General features: G+C 40.2%; 2 protein-coding genes across 3 annotated transcripts; one reads left to right on the top strand and one right to left on the bottom strand.

The window, feature by feature from the left end:
- The first annotated feature begins 211 nt into the window (after positions 1 to 211).
- On the top strand, positions 212 to 1754 carry phf5a (PHD finger protein 5A). Its single transcript, XM_049562672.1, has 4 exons — positions 212 to 344; positions 667 to 690; positions 1190 to 1356; positions 1560 to 1754. The coding sequence occupies exons 1-4, from the start codon at positions 293 to 295 to the stop codon at positions 1647 to 1649; spliced, it is 333 nt and encodes a 110-aa protein (XP_049418629.1). The 5' UTR covers positions 212 to 292; the 3' UTR covers positions 1650 to 1754.
- A 1411-nt stretch (positions 1755 to 3165) lies between these two features.
- tefa (TEF transcription factor, PAR bZIP family member a) lies at positions 3166 to 16490 on the bottom strand. 2 transcript variants are annotated; one of them, XM_049562671.1, is made up of 5 exons: positions 16255 to 16490; positions 9451 to 9843; positions 6698 to 6915; positions 5716 to 5927; positions 3166 to 5389 (listed from the first exon to the last, which is right to left on the bottom strand). In XM_049562671.1, exons 1-5 carry the CDS (start codon positions 16328 to 16330, stop codon positions 5368 to 5370), a joined length of 921 nt encoding a protein of 306 aa, XP_049418628.1. In that variant the 5' UTR covers positions 16331 to 16490; the 3' UTR covers positions 3166 to 5367. The 2 variants fall into 2 exon arrangements, with proteins under 2 accessions (XP_049418628.1, XP_049418627.1); XM_049562670.1 differs by lacking the exon at positions 16255 to 16490 and adding an exon at positions 11462 to 11852.
- Positions 16491 to 18421: the final 1931 nt, after the last annotated feature.

Genomic DNA, 18421 nt, shown 5'->3' with positions numbered 1-18421 from the left:
TTTTTTATAAAGCTTAAAGGATGACAATTTTAATTTTATTTTTACTTTTTATACAAAATGATATAATTTCCTTACCGCCACAACTTTAATGAAAAATACGCTATCATAATGTATTTTTGGGTGTTAAAAAACAAACAAAAAAAAGTAAGGTAAGGTACCACCGAAACTCGTTTTCTGATTTATTTCTCTGTGGAGACGCTAGGTGGCGGTAATGCGATTCATCATACAAAGTTAACCGGTCAAAGGTTAAAGTTGAACCGGAACAGCAGCGCTCGCCATACGTGAGCCAACAATGGCTAAACATCATCCAGATTTGATTTTTTGCAGAAAACAAGCCGGTGTCGGTAAGTTAAAACATATTTTATTTCACACGTCATCGGACACTGTTAATTTACCGCTGCAGGGTGTCCTTTATTGTGGTTTTGCTCGATATAACGTTAGCTACCATGCTAACCGTTACAGCATGGATTTCATTGAAAGCTTGTTAGCCATGGTGTTAGCATAGATAAGTCTATGTCACTAGAATAACTAATGTGAAAGTTTCACGTAATATATTACTTTAGTGTATTTAGTAATGGGTTTTGCTGTAAATGTGGAGAAGGAATTGGCTATTTAATCTAGCAAAGCGATTTGCCTGACTGGCTCTGTTTTGTTTGTATTCCTCAGCTATCGGGAGACTTTGCGAGAAATGTAAGTGTTTCCTTCTATTAATTGAATCTTTTAACTGTAATATGTTTTCCTCTAAACTTAGAGTAATTGTTAAGTCTTAGTTCATTTTTTTCCTCTCTTTTGCACCAGTAACAGTAACGTTAGGGTTGCATTTAATCAAACGACATGGGGACACTTTAGTTGGGAAACAAATGATGGTTTCCTGGCTGAAGTTGTGGATAGTTTGAATGAGGATTTGTCCTTATAACTGTAATTTTTTTTAAAGTAATTTATCAATAATTATGCAATAGGACATTATGGTGGGGTTGATATATATCTCAGAACGACAGTTATTTCCCCAAGACTATAATGATAACATTATTTCGAAGTCTATTTAATTGCTATAGTTATGACAGATGCTGTGTTATATAATGCATTACTACTACATTCTCTTATTTATTCATATTTTCATATTGGATCCACATTTTTTTTTTCCTTCCCCTATCAATTCCCTAATCCATCCTGTCCCCGTTCCTCTCAGGTGATGGAAAATGTGTCATCTGTGATTCCTATGTGAGGCCGTGCACACTGGTGCGCATCTGTGATGAGTGTAACTACGGCTCCTATCAGGGACGCTGTGTGATCTGCGGAGGGCCCGGAGTATCTGATGCCTACTACTGTAAAGAGTGCACCATCCAGGAGAAAGATGTAAGTGTCCTTAAGCACAGTTAACCAGGCCGAATCTGTCAGATATTTGTTATGTTGCATTACTAGCTATGATTTAGTGAGCCTGAAGGAAATACACAGCACTTAGAGTTTAAACTGAACCCTGCTGTGAATACTCAAATTGTCTGGCTGATTTGAAATGTTTTTTTAAACAGGCTTTTTTCTCCTCTCTGTTTCCATTACAGCGAGATGGGTGTCCAAAGATTGTGAACTTGGGCAGCTCCAAAACAGATCTGTTTTATGAACGAAAGAAGTATGGCTTCAAGAAGAGGTGAAGACACCACGGCCCAGCTCTTGTTTTAGTTTTTCAGCTTTTGCAGATTTTCTTACACACCTCAAGAAACATTTTTTTTGACTTGTCAATAAAACTCTGTTTTATACTTGTGTCTTTATTTCCCTCTGTTCAAGAATGTTTATGGGACAGGTTTATAACATCAAAAATGCTATAAGCCTTTAAAACTGTACTCACTACTGACATGAATGAATTGTGTGTCATGAATAATTATTGTTTCATATTTTTAAAACCATGCTAAGAAACATCAATGAACAGTTCATAGGTGAAATGTGAGCAATGCACAGCCTTGCAGATTAAACTGACAAAAATGTTTAATAAACAAAAAAAAATTGTGGTACAGCCATGAAATAAAGAAAGGGAAAAAAATATGCTTTCCATCGTGAACAAGAGTGGAGACGTATTGTGTTTTTAGGATGCTTAAACAAATACGATAAGCTGACAGTATACCAGGCTGTCTGCAAAATAGTCTTAAACCTGAATTTGTGAGGTCTTTACTGCTACAAACATTTTATTTTACTTTATTTATACATTGTTTAATTTCTTTTTGTGATGAAAATAAGTGAAGTTTTAAATGTCCACGTCAGATGTTACAAATCCTTAGGGAAAAAAACTATAATAGTGTCATTTTACTTCATACTTGCATCTATCTGTTGGCAAAATATAGATTAACGTAACTCACTGTAATAACCATATTCCTACATAACACCTACCTCTGCACAAGACCACATATACACTACTTACCTGCAATGCCTAAATAAGTAATGCATGATTTGGCCAACAATGTCTGAAATTTGATTTTTTTTTTTTTTTAAAGTAACTTAAAAGAGTTTTAAAAGCATTAAATTTAACTGTTTGATGCCTATAGTCACTCTGTATACACTTGTTCAGAGATGGCTGAATGGGCTCGTTTTAGTTCAAGGTAATGTGCATAGTCCAGCTTGGTTTTTCACATCTTACTACACTTCCTCCACCAGATGACACTGTTTCACACCGATTGCATTTCCTTCTGCTCACTAAGAGTTCACACAGGTCTGCTATCTGAACTCCAGACTGAACCTTTATTACTGTTCCACTCTACACAGCATCGCTTTCTTGGACTGCTTTTCAGATTGGGGGAAAATGAGTCCAACAAATTCCATGTCCACAAATGAGGTGGCTTTGGGCATCTTGATACTTAAGCTCATCTAAGCTGTTTTAATTTAGTAAAGGTTTAGGAAATGATCAATGCAGTAAACATGACAACTGTAGTTATACCAGAATATAACTGGAGTATGTATTATATGAAATTTTATGGCATACATAATCAGAAGGTTGTCTATTATTCATATTTCTATATTGTCCAACAGACTCCAGCTAAGAATGTTAACTATTCTCTCATCTTATATTGGTCTTCACTCTGGACCTGAGCTTTAATTTAGTTAGACTGGTCTTCTAAACAAACCGCTCATTGCTAGATTGTTAGTAAGTATCTTCATACATAGAACTCAACACTCAGGGACTTTCTCAACAAGGCTTTATTTATACAGACTTTATGTACAAGACACAAAAGGTAGCCACAGTCATAACGCCAAGACTTTTCTTTACAAAGAAATACAAACAGAACCAGGAAGGTTAAAAACAAACCCTCAAAGTTAAATTGACCTGTTCCAGATAAAAGGCAGATTTCGTTATTATAGCATAAAGTATTAAAAAAATACTGAGTCAAGAAGTTCGTCACTAATAATGTCAGAGTTGTACTAAAAAAAATGAAATGTAAAAATTACACCCTACTGTTGATAATGTCACTTGTATTACCTGAAAGTAATGATGCAGAGAGTAAAAGTATTTGGGCAAATGTTACCGTCCTGATTTTTAGTTTTAAGAAAGATTGCGCTTGTCTCGGTTTAACAAAAGAGCACGTGCAAACAAATAAAAATGCATTTTCTGCAGGCTGTGATATTAAAAAAGAACCTATATTAGTTTAATTCCTCCCACAAAAACAGACCAAAATATTGAATCTATTTAGGTAAAAAGTCACTATCTCTATTGGAAGCACAGCAACAAAAGAGCAAAACAACAGCTTTCCCTTTTTGTCAAAAGTGGACAGTGAAATAATCCTGGGTTTAGGTGTTGTTTTACACAATATGCCCCCCTGTAAACTGGCAGTTTGTGCATTGAAATGGCTTGAGGAGTTTTTGGGGTTCAATTATTAATGAGAGACGCCCCAGTACAGTCTGCACCTACTGAGGCTTCCTGGTTTGTCAAATTATATCTTTTTAAAAATCAGCTGGTAACAGACGCTGACGGCTTACATGTTTCAGAGGGAACAGAGAAGTTCAGACACAAATAAGAAACATGGTTGATAAATGTCAGCACACCCTAAAAACTGAAGTGATAGAATATAAATGCACATTCACCCCTCACAATAGGTTTCTAATTATAGTAAATAACTGGAAAATGTGAGCTCGATAACCCTCTTCTCACTTTCAATGAGCTCGAAGGACTTGTATTCGCCGCTGCAAATGTACTTTTTTATTTATAGTTTGCACCAGCACTTCGCTGCTGATTTGTAGTTTTTAATCCACATTTTCATACAGAGTGTCAATTGCAACAATTTTGTTCTTATGTGCACTGCTGACGGTGTGGATTTAAATGATAATTACCTTTATCTATCGATCTGTCGCACTAAGGCACTAATTTAAATCCTGCATCTGAGAGCCACTCACAATTTGGGAATTTACAATCAATTTACTTTCATTGCTTCATATTTATCCAAATCCAAGTTTCTTTAAAAACCTGACTTGTATCTGAGTTTTAATGTCCAGTGATACCGAATACATTGTAACATGATGGAGGGGAGAGTCTACAAAGCATTATCATAGGCTAAAACTATTTACAGTCCATGCATCAGTGGATTCTACACACAATACTTGTGAAGGTTACTGACGTAAATGGACAAGTCGACTTTAAAAACCTGCAGAGAGCAAACCAGGCGTCCTGCTCTGAGACTAAAAACAGCACAAGAGCGACTATGAGACAGGCATTGAGTGCAGAGTGGTAACGTGTGGCTCTGCGCCACTGGTCATGAGTATGTATACATGAAGAGAAGTGAACATGGCTGCACTTTTTTTTTTGCCACATCACTGTAATCCCCTGAACAAGCTTAAAATTATTGGAAATGTCACAGTTACTAGTTTTCGTGGGCAAAGAAAAGCCCAGCTCATCACAAAAACCATCAGGTGGGTTTTGGAATTCATTCAAATGTGGAAAGAACTGGAAGCAACCTGCAAGTTTATTTCTACAAAACCGTAATAACGACTAATACTCTATTTAAACTATTGCAACTGCTATCGTCTATCGTTGAAAAATAAAATAGAACAAAACCAACAGTGTCTCCAAAATAAACATCACAAATGATCTCTTTCGGCCAAACGCATACATACACGACATGATATAAGTACACTTCATCAAAGAGGTGCACTGAAGAAGCACTTGAATATCCTCACACTCCTCTCACTCACATGGATGGTAAATCGACTTATTATACCAAAAAAAAAAAACCCTCAAGAATAAGATGTCAGGTCTTTACATACTATTGCATCTCCATGCCAACAGCAGTCACACCCTCCTCCTCTTCATCTGATCGATTATAGCGCACATCCCAACCCCATCGGTTTGATTTATTTATTCATCAGAAATATAAATGAATAAATCGTTGTCTATTGGTCTTCCGGCACCGCACTTGAAAGAGAAGAAAACAAGGATGAATGACAGGGGGAAGAGGAGGGAGAGAGGTCAACATTAAACAGCAGACACATAACTTGATGATATATAACGCCAGTTCAGGCTGCTGACTCTCTTCCATCTGTCGTACTTATACTACCTATAACACAACAGTCAAACTCCAGTCAAGTCAGACAACAGTCAAGCAATCAGGATTGCTTTATGAGAACAGCACCCAAATAATGCTTCTAACCTGACGTGATAATTAAGTGACCGATACTGTGCTGTCTGTGTTATGGGTGTGCAGTTTCAGTTTGATTTATCTGCTTTATGTGGTCCCTTACAGTGGTCCAAATTTGGCTTCATAGTGACTCGCTGTGTTCTTGTAACGCCCGCACTCCTTCCGTAGCTCTGCGACTTCTGACCGCAGCGCTGCGTTCTCGCGTTCCAGGAAAGCCGCTCGGACGGTGATCTGGTTCTCCTTTAACCTGCGGGCGTCACGTGAGCGTTTGGCGGCCACGTTGTTCTTCTTCCTTCTCTGCCAGTATTTGTCATCCTGCAGAGGTGGAGAAAAAAGAAGGGGAAGGGTTGGACTGTGTCAATGAAACACAACACCAGAGCCTACCTGGCTTCCTGAGCTCGGTTACTAAGGTAACCTGGTTTAACTGCCTAATGTATCTTATTGTGGACACATTAGCCTAAATCTGACCCCTGCCAAGTGAGTAATATGGCCCACAGCCAGGCTCCTTTGTGAGTGTAAACAAAACCTGTGTTCTGAGGCAGACTGGGGAGAAAGGAAAACATCAATCTGAAGATTGTCAGACTGCTGAGTCACTGTGAGTCGCCAGAGCTACTTCACTGTGACATGGCCTTATTTCTGCTGTCTACTTCCGTTGAACCTTGTGCATCCTGAAACCGGCTGATGAAATTGCGAGCAATAATACCATTACAATTTCATCAGCCAACCTCTCATATGCCCCTGACTTTTGGCCTCACAATGTTTATGTAATATGTATGTTTTTTTAATCAGAAAACACACACATATATATATATATATATATATATTATTCAATTTCCAGGCTTTTTTTGGCATGTTCTGAAGTTAGTAAACAATCTCTTTTCTAGGTTTTAAGAGCACAATGCTCATACCATAGCCTTAGAACCACTCATTTTTTATTTGCAAAAGTTACAGTATTAAGATAATACAGAGGCCAAAGTGTTCACTATTGTGTTGTTTTCCATTACACAAACTATCCACACACACAGTAACACATACTGCTGAACTGTTGTGCTTAAGATGCTCCCCTTGTCCCTTTTACAGCATACCTTCTGTTCTTCAGGCACAAACACCTTCTTGGCCTTCTTGATCATAGGCTGTGGCTTGAGCTCATCGTCAGTGAACTTGTGTTTGCGAGGGTCAAACAGCTCGCCTCCGGGCACACTCGACAGGACTAGGTCCGTGGGATCTGGCTCATAGTTGATCTCGATCTCAATCTCATCGGGGTCGATGGGCTCAGGGGTCGCTCTGTCCTCAGTGGTCACCTCTGAGCAAAGAGAAGGAAAACACGTGAACTTAAATATCAGACAGCTACAGATGAAGCTGAAGGTCAGCGACACTGTCAGCACCATGAACACATACATTATATAGAGATCTGGGCCAAGTCATCGCCTTTTGGGAAGAAGATGTACCTAGTCATCTGATATCCTTGGAGCAATCAGACTTAAGTGCCATTATCAATTTTTTTTAATACAACAACCCCACCCCCTTATTTTAATTTAATATAATTACTTCAACATTACTTTTACTAATTTACTGTTATTATACATAACTTTATTTTTAGGTTATTTATTTTGCGTTTTTTTTGTGTTTGATTGGACGGATGTGTGTTAATTCATCATGTTCATCCACCCTCACACATGCATACACTTACACCGGATCTCCAGCATCTACCAATGTACATGTTGGCTGACAATCCCATAGTTAACTCTGCTCTGACACAGATGTCAGGCAAACCTGATATGTGGTGACACTGGAGTGATCTCAAAATGGTGGTAAAGGTTCGCTGTGATGATAGAAATAGATGCTAGTGCCCCTGCATAGCAAAGATAGCAAAGTGAACATACAGTACATAACTATGGTACGGAAACCAGAGGCAAAGATTTTTGAGGTAACAGACATTCACGCAAACATCTTGCATTGTGAAATACATATTTAGCAAGAGTTAAAGCAGCTGTGCAAAACTTTTTACCATTAATAAAACTGCCCCTAGTTCGTATCACCCCCCCTTGAAGATCTGCATATTTATTTGAACCCAACAGCGACAAAAAAGCCTTTCTCTATATGGCTATTTAGCGTAGCCTCACTCGGGTCGGACACACAGCGGAAGTCAGCAAACCAGAATACGGCATCCGAGGCGGAAGAGATTCTGCTCGCCCACAGCGGCCGCAGCGATTAAACCACAGAAGAAGGAGCCATGTTTACAGTGTTCTTCGAGTAAGCAGTACACAACGGGTATGCTGAACACATAACACCTAACAGTTTTACCAGAGATGTATCTATGAGGACTTGGTTGTACTTTTGATGTCATGACTGATAACGAAGGAGCATCATGTAAAATTATCTGTGACTGTGACCATGAACACAAATATACAGCAGGCAGTTGTCCTCAGTTTATAAGAAATTCAGAGGTACACCAGAACATTTATGAACAGGTCTTACTTTACTACTAACTTTTGTGTAACGTTAGCATGTTAGCATGTTTCCACTAATTACTTGGACTGACCTAACGTTAGTAGCGTTAGCTTTGCAAGCGAAGGCAGGTAACAGCTTTGCTGTGTTAGGATTATGTTATGTCTTCACTGTGTATCTTCACATAAAAGAATACTCCGACGATTTGGGAGTTATGCCCTTTCTCTATCATTTTCATATTGAGACAACATGATCGATATCTTTTTTGTGTCTCTACGTCCAGTGGCTGGGTCTCAGCGTTTAGCATTGCCCTTATAGGGGGTCAGTACGTCCTGCGCTGTGATCCGCGGAGGGATACACCGGTGAGCCGGCACAGACGTAGCTTGTAAACAAAACTCAGCTGTTTATTTAGCCTAGCGATATCTCCGGATTTTAGTAGCTGCAATGGACGACTTTGAACGCGGTTTTGAAGAGTTTCTTGTAGCGGACACAGATCCAGAGCCATACCTGTTTGAGCCGGAGTACACAGATGAGGAACTCCATGTGTTACATGCTGAGCAGGTGAGAAGAAAGGCTGAATCATCCGCTCCCTCGGTGCTACCATCGTTGGGGAGATATATCATCAGGAGGAAAACTGCCGCAGAGAGTGCATCACAAGGAATGAAAACTTTGCAGCAATCACTAATCCTGGCGTGATTGAAACTTTTTTTCATGTTCCTAAGATGAACTGGAAAAAACACCCAGGCCTGCAGGAGCTGATGGACAGCTTTCAGTCAGGTGAGTAATATCGTCCATGTTGTCTCTTTGTTTGCTTTTATCGAGTGACCTAGCGTACCTGTCCCAGAGCAGATGTTGCTCACCGGTGTATCCCTCCGCGCAAGATGCACTGACCCCCTACAAGTGCCAAAACTCCCAAATCGTCGGAGTATTCTTTTCACATAATAATGCGGACTCAGCAGATGACTTCTTAACTGTTTATTCCTCCTTACACCGAACGTACACGGCTGCTTCTCATTGTTTCCAGTAGCACAACAACGGTTACTACATTACCCAGAATAACTTGAGGCTCACACTATTACTGTAGGTTTAGTAGCTCAAAACACACAACAGATTACATGAGATCAGAACAGAAACACGACAGGAGAATTTACTGAGTAATTTTGCTGTTTCCACTAATTACTTGGACTGACCTGACGTTAGTTAATTCTCTCGCTCTCCGAAACAAATGCATGCGGTAATTGCCTGCTGCAGTCGGAATTTTACGTCACCAGGCTGTGGGTGTCATACCGCTTTGACCAAAGGGGCACTATAATCAACGAAAAGCTCTGCACAGCTGCTTTAAGTGAAAATTTGCAGCCCTCTAGTCTCTGATCCTCCAATCTCTACTCACCTGCAGTGACATCACAGATGATATCAGAATCACTCTTGATGATCAGCACTTCCTCCCCACACTTGTCCAACTCCTGAATGGGTAGCAGGGCCACTGGGGACACACTTGCTGGCTTGGTATGCTTCACCTGCACAGAGGGCGTAGCCTTTTTCCCTTTCTTTGTGCTGTCTACTTCTGGGCTGCCCTTTTGGGGGTCCTCATCAGGCAAGGTGGGGATGCCATTCTCCATGAGGAACTCCTCAAGGTCCATGTACTCCAGGTGGAAGTTTTCACCATCGTAGGGAATGGTTTTCTCCCAGATAGCAGGGGTCAGGGCGGCTGAAGGGCCCATATCACTCCCTCCCCCGCCCAATTCCACATCATTTCCCAGACACAGCTTTTCCTTGTCGGTGTCTGAAACACAGGAGAGATTCACAGTTAGATATATGAAAGACAGTCTTCACAGAAATTAGTTAACACATTTGTCATGACACAGAAAGCAGTTTTCTGTCTTATTTTATCCAAAAACTGCTCAAGAAAAATTGAGAGTTCCTGACGTAGGATATGTCTGCTTTTACCCTCAAAAGAGACCTCATTAAGAGAGGTCCCTCAGGCACAAAACCCAACCACCAAGTTTTTATTGCACCTTTCTACAACAAAGAGACCAGTCCTAAAATTGCCACAAATGCAATTCTCAACAGCAATTTCCTACAGAGCACCTCAGGTTCATCATGCTGTCTGGATATCAATGGACTATAGATCCACCCTATGCAAGTTTTATGACCAGACTGGAATGTTTTTTGGTCGAGTCAAGTCAAATTCAGTTTAATAATAGAGCGCCAGATCGTAACTTATCTCAGGAGATTTCTTTTTTTAAGCAGGTCTGGACCATACTCTTATTTTAGACCCAAAAATTCAAACCAATTCCAACCAAGGGCACAGTTGAGACACTTTACGAATTCAGCTTCAAAGCCCATTGCCACAGTGAAAACATTACAGACATAAAATAGCTCATAGTTCATGGGCCACATACAGTCAATACAGTACCTAGACCAGTAAAACCATTGCTTAATAACCTACACATAACACCACATTATTTTTTTTTTTACCCTTTCTTATAGCATGAAGACATACAGGTAATGTTTCAGTTTTTTTTTACAGTCAGACAGTTTGCTACTCAATATCATTACATGTCCATTTTCCAGTACATTTCCACTTCTGTTCAGTACTGCTGTTATCACCACACCAAACCACAGTGGAAGGTGTTGGGGGTGGAGGCTAAGTTATCTCCTTGCTTACAAACCATTTATAAATCTTAAGTTTTGGCAGTACCTTAGCAATAATGTTCCACCAACATTGTTTCAAGACATTAATCTGACACAGATTTATATGTACTGAAACTGTCGATTGACTGTATTTTGCAAAAGTTTAGTGTCTTTAAATTTAAACACAAGTATTCCTTTTGCAGAGAATTGTATTCTGTGCAGATTTTTAATTTACTTATTTTTGTCGACAAAAAAATCATTGCAATTAGAAAATGGGATTTTTGTTTGAATAATGCATTTAAAATTAGGCACGTGCCTCTAAAAGTCTAAACAGTGAGGTGGGTCTAAGTTAGTGATGTTAGCAGACATAGAAAGCTTAAGTATCGACGCAAGACAGCACAAGGCAACAATGAAAGCAGGAAAACCACTTGTTTCATCGTGGTCTGCAATTTACTCCATCCACACAAGTGCAATATCAAAGGCCTGCCAGCAGAAGTCGTCATTTTTTACTGTCTCCAATGCTTAGAAACAGTGAGCCACAACAACAGTTTCAGTGCTTCAAACAGCCAGTTCCTCCTTCACTAACTGGGTCACAGACTCCAGAGAATACAGGCCTGTATACATCGTGCTATAATGCATGGTGTAACGTTACATGAGTTAGTATCGTTGCACATATTTAACTACACTGGGGTCACAGGCTCAACTGCAGTTTGACCTAATACTACATCGCTCCTTTCTCTCCGTCCATTTAACGCTGCCGTACTCACCGTCGTCGCCGTCCAGAATATTCGGCGGAGGCATTTCCATTATCTTCTTCAAAACCACCGGGAATGTACTCGAGCCCCCCGTGGCCGTTTCTAGTCTGATAATAATCGGCTCGACCGACATTTTCCCTCCTTGTTGTTAACGTTATCGACCTAACGTTGGTAACTGGCAAAGCAGCAAGCTCAGCAGCTGGCCTGTTCGCTCGGTAACGTTTGCTATCAAACCGGTATCACCGTCGTCACACGGTGTTTCTAGTCTTTTTAAAATCCAAAATTTGCGCTTTAAATCTTTCTACGACCGTCAGTGCATCCCTAATCCTCTGCGAAAGCCTACTTTTAGAAAATCTGGTCGTCTTAAGGTTTCGGTGTTGATAACAAACCGCACCTCCTCGTCAAAAATGTCCGCCCAGCTCTGTGTTGATACGCGAGCCGAGCCCTCTGTTTATGAATATTAAGTAGGGGGCGGTGACTTCTAGCGAGGAGCCAATCAGAGCGGTTGTCGCGCCGCAAGATCTCATTGGTTGACCGAGTTATAGATGTTCCGCAGCATACATTAAAAGAGAAAAACGTGTTGGTCACGAGCCAAACCATCAACGTGCATTGATATAAGCAGCCTGTGACCGATATCCATTTTGGTCCTGCAGCAACGCGAGATAAATGTGACTCTGCGAGACTAGTCCTACAGTGATCAGTGTCATTTACTAAAGTTCTTTTTCTTATCTAAGTTTTTAAAAGTGTGTTATATACAGTCACAGAAGACAGCACGGTGGACTGGCCTTTTATCTTTACGTGAGGTATGATAAGTAAAAAGTAAAACCATCCAGACCCATCTCATCATCTTTAGAAATACATATTAAACGCATGATTCCATTTTTATCCTGCAACTTCGTCACAATTCAAACACCACATAGGACGTATATGCAACATGTAGTTCACGTATGCCCTTGCATTGCTGCACCACCTCTCACATGCAAACACACGTGCGGCTGCCGCAATTACATATCTACAGGCTCCGTCCAATGAGCTGCAGCTCTGTCTATGTCCCTCAGAAATATGCATGCAGGGCGGCGGAGCCGTGCAACAGAGCAAATGGCCGTACAGAGGCAGAACCTTGAGGTTTAAGATTGTTGCAGAGGGTTGCAGAGGATTGCTGCGGCCCGGGGAGACATCCCAAGGACATCTGATGATCTGTGTTATCTAATAAAGAGTCGCCACAACAGCTCAGGAACATACAGTACTGGATCAGTCTCACAACAACTGCTTGCTTGCTTGAGATATTTTGCCTTTTTAATCCTGATGTGTGATATGAAGTGGTGAAGGAATCACTCAGACCCTTCACTTACTTCAAGTAAAAAAAATACTCTGCATTGAAAATGAGACTTAAGTGAAAGTACAAGTAGGCTACTACTAGGAAAAGGTACTTTCAGGGTAAAAGTACTCAATACAGACAATCAATTTAATCAATCGAAATAATTAATGCTTGAAAGGGAAAGCAACAAATCCTTTCATTTAAGAATCTGGAATCATGAAATGTGTTAGCATGCAAAATGCCAAACCATTATCAAAGTAGCTGCCTATTTAATTTTCTGTCCATCCATCAGTTGTCTAAATGTTTCTATATAGCTGTTTGTGAATTTTCCACAAAACATGATTCTAATGCAAGTACATCCTGTTTTCTTTGACAGATAAATACATTTCAATGTTCGGTGCAAGACATGCACCCTCCACATCCTCCAATGTTCTGACCAATGACACTAAATGGGTTGTTCACTCTATTTCTATACCAACATCAGTGTGGTAAATTGCAAAAGGCAGCTCTACACAACAAGGTGCACACTGTCCGACCTCACGTTTTAGTGTCAGTGATATTTTCGGCCCATGTTGCTTGTATGTGTCTCACCGAATCTGTTTTTAGTCTAACATTATGAGAAGAGACCAAGCCTTCAAGGTTAGCTGCTACCATAGTGCACTCACTGAACATCACTTTCTATATTAGTACCACACTGCCTCATTTAAGTTAAAACCTTGGGCATTACAATAACTAATCAAGCTATATTATCCTTATTAAGTTTGTATGCAACTTTCCTGGGAACTTGACCTTTTCCTGACCTCAAGAACCTTCCAATAAACTGCCTGTTATCATAGAACATTAAATAAGAGTCCCCACAAACCACAGCAGAAAACATGGGATGTCTGTCTCACATGGATGCCGCGTGGCCACAAATTTAATCTGTCCACAATGCGGTTTCCCTGTCTGGCAAAATTAATAAAAAGTGAATGGATTTCTCTGAAAACAAGCTCCATTGTCAGCATGACTGTGCAGTTTTGTACAAAATGATTAAGCAGTCGGAATTTCACTGATATGTCATCTTAGTCATATGTTTATATACTGTACAGTCATAAATGTACAAGCTGAGGAAAGTTTGCAGCATATTTTGCTTTAGACACCTTTATGGATTCTGTGTGCTCACATAAGTCATTATTGCACACAGTAAATACCATCTAAATTCAGAAGGAACAACTACTGACCCCTGTGTCACATTATATGCATGGAGAAATGTGATGCTCACTGTTCATGTGTAAAGTGCTTTTCCACAGGTGCTACAGCTAACAAGAAAATCTAAAAATATAAAAGCCAAACCTTTGAAGCCTCTGTTGCTAATTCTGAGCATCTGCACGTGAAAGGTCCTGGAGCAAATCTGCGCCATCATGGTCACTAGAGTGTGTGTGTGCCATGTGTTAAATATTCAATGTAACTGTGTAAAGAAGTACTTTGACAGTTTGTACATATTCTGGAGTATAATTCTTGGAGTAAAGGACCAGTTCACCCAAAAATTTTCACCCCCATGTTTGTATGACTTCTTCCAAACTACTAGAATTAATTTAGAAGGCCTTAAAAGGTAACTCCGGTATTTTTAATGTTTTTGTGTCTAAGTCACTAATGGGAATAACCATTTTTTAACTGACGTAGGCCTGACAGACTTAAATTGACAGTGCACATGTGCCCCCAGAGTTTTTTTCCACAGCCTGTATCACAGCTGACAACTGCAGCCCTCTCACTCAATACTGGACCAGTTTTAACTAGAATGGCCACCAACCCATCAAGTTGCAGTTACAGTTTGTATCCATGTCTGAGAAAACATGGATGTTTCACACACATCTTCCTCCCAGCAGCACAGAAGATCTATACAACCAGCACAGTTACAAGGTGGACACCCAAGATTAGTGTCACCAGTTCAGTATCTGACCAAATGTCTCCCCCTCTGTTCCTGAGATATGACATTGTGTCATGGCCAGAAAAGTGTTTTTGCAGAACATTATGATGTCACAGTGAAGTTGACCTTTGACCTCACATCATTTCTTCATTTTATCCTACTTGACATTAGTGTGAAATTTTGTCATTATTAGCATTTAATCACCTTTGACACCGAATTCTAATCAGTTCATCCTGGACTCAAAGTGGACATTTGTGCCAAATTTGAAAACACACACACACACACAGACTAACAAGTGATTATTAAATCCTGTGAAATGGGGCCAACCGCAACAACACACCATTCAGTGTAATGATATTACTTGACTCTAATCTAATCTATCTAAACAGGGCCCAGAGTAGAAAGGAAAACAGAGCCATCTAGTGATTCAATCACGACTCTAAAGTCCACCAGCCCCTCTAAACCTTATACATACAGAGAGACATACACACAATTTTGCTATCCAGGATCAGCTAATCCATTTTTTTTGTAAAGATGTTTCAAAGCAACATTGGGCTAGATCACCCTGATACAGCTATATAAAGAACAATAGGTAGAACAGCCAGTGTGGGGTCACTGTAAGTGGTTTTCATTCAAACATCTCGGGGCAGGGCTACTTTGACAGATTTTCAAGATTCGATCCAAGCCAATAGCTCAAATCCCATCAGGTTACTGCTGAACAAACACAGATCCCACAGACAGGGTTGTAGGAAAATTATATTACCATGCTGTATGCAGTGATCTCTTTTATCTGATCAACACATCCCTGGGACAGGATTAGTGCAGGGGGAAAAAAAACAGTAGCTCCTTTCAACTTTCACCATAGGTGTGCTTCTGACAACTGCTGCAGGATCCAGCTGGTATTACAGGGCACTTGTTGCATTTGTTTAACAAAGATGCAACAGGATGAAGAGGTCCTGCTGGTTTGACAGACTAGTGACTATGCAGACAAACCATGCTCACTATGCATGTGGATAGGTCTCTTTTAGGAACTGACATTTGTCCCCCTCTGGGTATTTCACAGTGATTATGCAGAGAACTGAGGACTTGTTATTGCAACTTTTGCACATTTCTCCAGATGATTTGGGGTGACGGTGTCAAAAAGCATTGACTAGAGTAATTTAAAAAAGGCATCACAGTCACTGATCATATCACTCAGCCAGTCTCAGACAGTCAGAAACTATGCCAAGTGTCGGTCATCACATAGCTTCTGCTGCAGCGGCCTGTCTGTCTGGGCCATGAGGCAATATTCAATCAGCACTGTCTCTGAGGGGTATTTTTTTTTTTTAATGTACCCCACTAACCGCTGGACACTGAAGCCAAGAAGCAGACCCCTGCAGTCCAGCAGCTGGCACACATTCCCATCCAGCTCAGCTGACAGGGATTATGCAACAATCACGCAGTTGTTTGCAGACATTTCAGAAACTACTTTAAAACGCCAATCCTACATCAGCAATTGTCCTTGCATTAAAACAAACTCTTAAGTCACGATATTGCATGGCTTGATTTAAAACACGTCCCTGAACTTCGGCAGCCACTTACCATTATCGTCAAAGTTGGGGAGAGTGAATGGTTGCTCAAGAAGCGCCCTGAAAATCTCCGGGATCTCTGTAGACATGTTTTCCCCCTTTTTAAAATGACAGTAAAATCGACAGATATTTACGAGCTGGTCGGCAGCTCACGAGAAGCAATTATGCTGTAAAATAAGAGAAAAGCCTGCCTGGGACTTGACCAGCCTTTTGCTGAGACTATCAAAATAACAGCTCATACGTGAACTCTCCCAAGTTACTTAACAAGGCCCGCCCACTCAACACCCCCGCAGCCAATCAGCAGCGTGCTCCCCGTCAAGCAATCAACGGAACCAGCGCCAATTGGTTTACAAGTGTGCCCGTCTCGGCGCTGACAGCCAATCATGAGCCGCGCGTGGATTACCTAAGGTTAGAAAAAAAAAAAAGTTTATATCCTAAACGTAGCAGACGGTTATGTAATAATAACACCCGGAATACTAATTAATAACCACCTGTAGCTCCTGACGCGTCTGTCCATAAAAAAAGAGAAAGCGAAATAACAATTTGGTGAGTTTTGAAACGATAATATTTAAATATACCCAATTAATTTCAAATATTTAATTGCAGTGACACCGTAGGGAGTATAAGATGCTAACTTTAAGCTAACATGCATTCAAAGTGCTAACTGCAATAGTATTTTCTAAAATGTCAGGCAGCGACCCATGGGAAATGTATTTTAAAGTATACATAATACACGTGTACAGAGGCAACACACGTGTGTGTCTCACAGCAGACATTTTGACGCATTGTGCACAGGTGAATCTAATTACATTCATACATACTGACTCATCCACCTGGGTGTGCCTGCATGAGGGCTCAGCTACCGACACACCTGCGTCAATTGCACTCATTTTTAAAGTTGTACAAGTTATGTTCTCTGAGAAAAAAGTCTGTGAAACAACATTTATTTACCCGACAATGGGTGGTCTCAGGCTGAGGGGCAGGGTGTTGGCTGTGTAGGTCACAGAACACGTGCAAGACTGTTTTTACCCTCCAAGGTGACACAGTGAAACAGTCAGACCGGTTTGCAACAAAAAACAATTACTGTGACGTTCAATTATATTTAGTTTATGTGGATAACTGTGATAGAAACACCTCTAATTAGACTATGATACTACCAAGGGCCTAACTTTGGTTTGAGAAGTATTGGGAACACTATAAAAATGGGGGGTCAGGGGTTGCTCCCCCCTAAAAAAAAAACAAAAAAAAAAAACAAAAAAAAACACTTTAAATCTGCAGAGCTGTATATATTTAGGGAATGTGGCAACCAAAATGAAGTCTGGAAAATAATTTGTTGATCAGGTTAAATTCTGTCAGAATAGTACTAAATATGCTAAATATGCTGCATCTTCTGTGGCATGTTTTGCAGTGTAACAAAACAAAATCAGCAGCTCTATTCACATTCTTGGCCAAAATCTCACATCTGGCAAAATATAAGTGTATCAAGCGTATTTTTTTTGTTTGTTTAAAAAAGGACACTAGTATGAACTGTAGAGTAGACTATCAATTCCATATCCAAAGCAAGATAAGTGGCTTATTACTGGAGTAAATCAGAATCCAAGAATAAACCAAAAGCTACACAAATGGCCAAAAGTATATGGACAATAGTTCCGTGTACTTTTGAAGAACTACACTGACCTGCACAGACCCCTGAGCTCATCTGTATCGAACACCTCATTGCCCAACTGTAAGCAAATCTATGCAGCCAGGTTCCACAATCCTCTGGGGAGTCTAAAGTGGGCTGCAATAGCAGAATATTTATGTCCATTGTTTGAAATGAGATGTGCAGATTGGTCTGATTAAGGTTGAACAGACCGAAAGCTCGGCAATAGACTCATTGATGTTTCCAGCACCTTGCCAAGACTGAGCCGAATGGAGCGGTAGCTATTCTGCATTATCTGAAATGAGATGTGCAAAAATTACATGAGAGTGTAATGTCCAGGTGTCCACATACTTATTTGATTTTTGTGATTTGACCCTTAAAGTAACCATTTATAATTAAGAATGAGTGAATGGAAAAACATTTTTTTTTCTAAAACAGTCGGTTTATTAAATGCTTTCAAGAGATTTGGTCCACTTAATGAGATCATGAACTTCCAACCAGGGAGGAGAAAAGAGAAAACAAAGTCAAGGAGATAAAA

Source organism: Epinephelus fuscoguttatus, linkage group LG20 (genome assembly GCF_011397635.1).
Source record: "Epinephelus fuscoguttatus linkage group LG20, E.fuscoguttatus.final_Chr_v1".
Classification (NCBI taxonomy): domain Eukaryota; kingdom Metazoa; phylum Chordata; class Actinopteri; order Perciformes; family Serranidae; genus Epinephelus; species Epinephelus fuscoguttatus.
Note: the sequence above shows the minus strand (reverse complement) of the source record. Positions and strands in the feature narration are given on the sequence as shown.

Bases quoted from the DNA above. Each gene is read 5' to 3' on its own strand.
- tefa (XM_049562670.1), bottom strand. From the start codon at position 11,582: ATGTCGGTCGAGCCGATTATTATCAGACTAGAAACGGCCACGGGGGGC. The intron at 6,916-9,450 runs GTGAGTAGAGAT...CTCTTTGCTCAG, and splicing joins CATCTGTGATGTCACTGCAG to AGGTGACCACTGAGGACAGA. The intron at 5,390-5,715 runs GTAAGGGACCAC...TTCTCTTTCAAG, and splicing joins GAAGCCAAATTTGGACCACT to TGCGGTGCCGGAAGACCAAT.
- phf5a (XM_049562672.1), top strand. From the start codon at position 293: ATGGCTAAACATCATCCAGATTTGATTTTTTGCAGAAAACAAGCCGGT. The intron at 691-1,189 runs GTAAGTGTTTCC...CGTTCCTCTCAG, and splicing joins CGGGAGACTTTGCGAGAAAT to GTGATGGAAAATGTGTCATC. The intron at 1,357-1,559 runs GTAAGTGTCCTT...TTTCCATTACAG, and splicing joins GCACCATCCAGGAGAAAGAT to CGAGATGGGTGTCCAAAGAT.